A 1,084-nucleotide genomic window follows, 5' to 3' on the forward strand; every position below is an offset into this window, starting at 1 on the left:
TTTGGCACACCCGTGAGCAGTTAGGGAGGAGCTCAGTCGGCAGAGGGAAGCCTAAAATTCCCAGGTTTTTCTCTCCACCACCGCTATTTGTAGTAAAAAGAAGGTTTCCACACCTGCGGCTCGATGCCGGCGTTCCTGGTGGAGTAGGAGGGCCGGGGTGCCTGGAAGCCCCCCTTCACTCGGGGCGGCAGCAGGCGGCACGGGGACCCCAGCAGCACCTCGGTCGGGGCTCCGGGACCAGCGTGGCTGGCGGGAGTCCGGGGGAGAGCACCAAAAAAAGTGAGTCAGGGGCAGAGCCCCGGCAGTGCTGGGGAAGGGGCTGGAGGTGGTCTGGCCGGTGCTGGGCACAGCGGGGGGATGCCAATTGCGGGTAGGAGGCAGTGGAGAGGTCGGGCAGGAGGTTTGCTGGGGGTAAGGGTAGGTGTCAGGAAGAGAGGGTCTGGGTGGAGGCATCTCCTGGGGCATAGACCTTGCTGGCCCCTTGGATGGAGAGAGGATGAAGAGTGAAGACTGGAGCTGGTAGGGCTGGTGCTTGGAGATCTCTAGCTCCTTCTGGGAGACCTCATTCTCCATCAGGTTGCCGCTGTACAGTGATGCTGGGGGGGTTTTGGAGGGCCTGGAGGGACTCTTGGAGGGGTGTCTGGAGACCATGGGTGACAGGCAAGCGTTGGTGTCATACTTCCAGGAGGGAGGCAGGGACATGGTGGGTGATGGGCACCGCAGCAGCTCAGGCTGGGAGGGAGCCTCGATGATGAACTTCTCCATCCTGGACTGCCGGCGGGCGAAGAGCTCGGCTCCCTTCCCTCTGGCTTCGCTGAGGTTGTGGCTGGGCTGTGGCTTTGGCTTGGGCTGGATGGTGGGGGACTTGAGGCAGGAGGACCACGCCGGAGCATCGTCAGCCGGCGGGAGGTGCTGCCCGCCCCTGGCCGTGCTGTTGGGGACAAAGTTGGCAGCTTCAGCCCCGAGGGCAAAGGGCTCCTCCTCGGCACCAGGCTCCCCTTGCTCCTTCTGCTTCTTCCTGCTGTCCACGCTCTGGACCAGATCCAGCAGGTCAGGGTTGGGGCCCAGCTTTGGCTTCTCGACG

The 1,084-nt window shown here is 63.6% G+C and overlaps 1 protein-coding gene across 1 annotated transcript; it reads right to left on the reverse strand.

Annotated features, from left to right (window-relative positions):
* Positions 1–83: 83 nt before the first annotated feature.
* Positions 84–1,080, reverse strand: SYNPO (synaptopodin; the record flags this gene model as incomplete). The annotated part of the gene is made up of 2 exons (XM_029086898.1): positions 84–246; positions 470–1,080. Coding segments are annotated over 2 exons (774 nt in total), but the record flags the coding sequence as incomplete, so codon positions are not given.
* Positions 1,081–1,084: the final 4 nt, after the last annotated feature.

Source organism: Antrostomus carolinensis, unplaced genomic scaffold (assembly GCF_000700745.2).
Source record: "Antrostomus carolinensis isolate BGI_N321 unplaced genomic scaffold, ASM70074v2 scaffold42879, whole genome shotgun sequence".
NCBI classification, from domain to species: domain Eukaryota; kingdom Metazoa; phylum Chordata; class Aves; order Caprimulgiformes; family Caprimulgidae; genus Antrostomus; species Antrostomus carolinensis.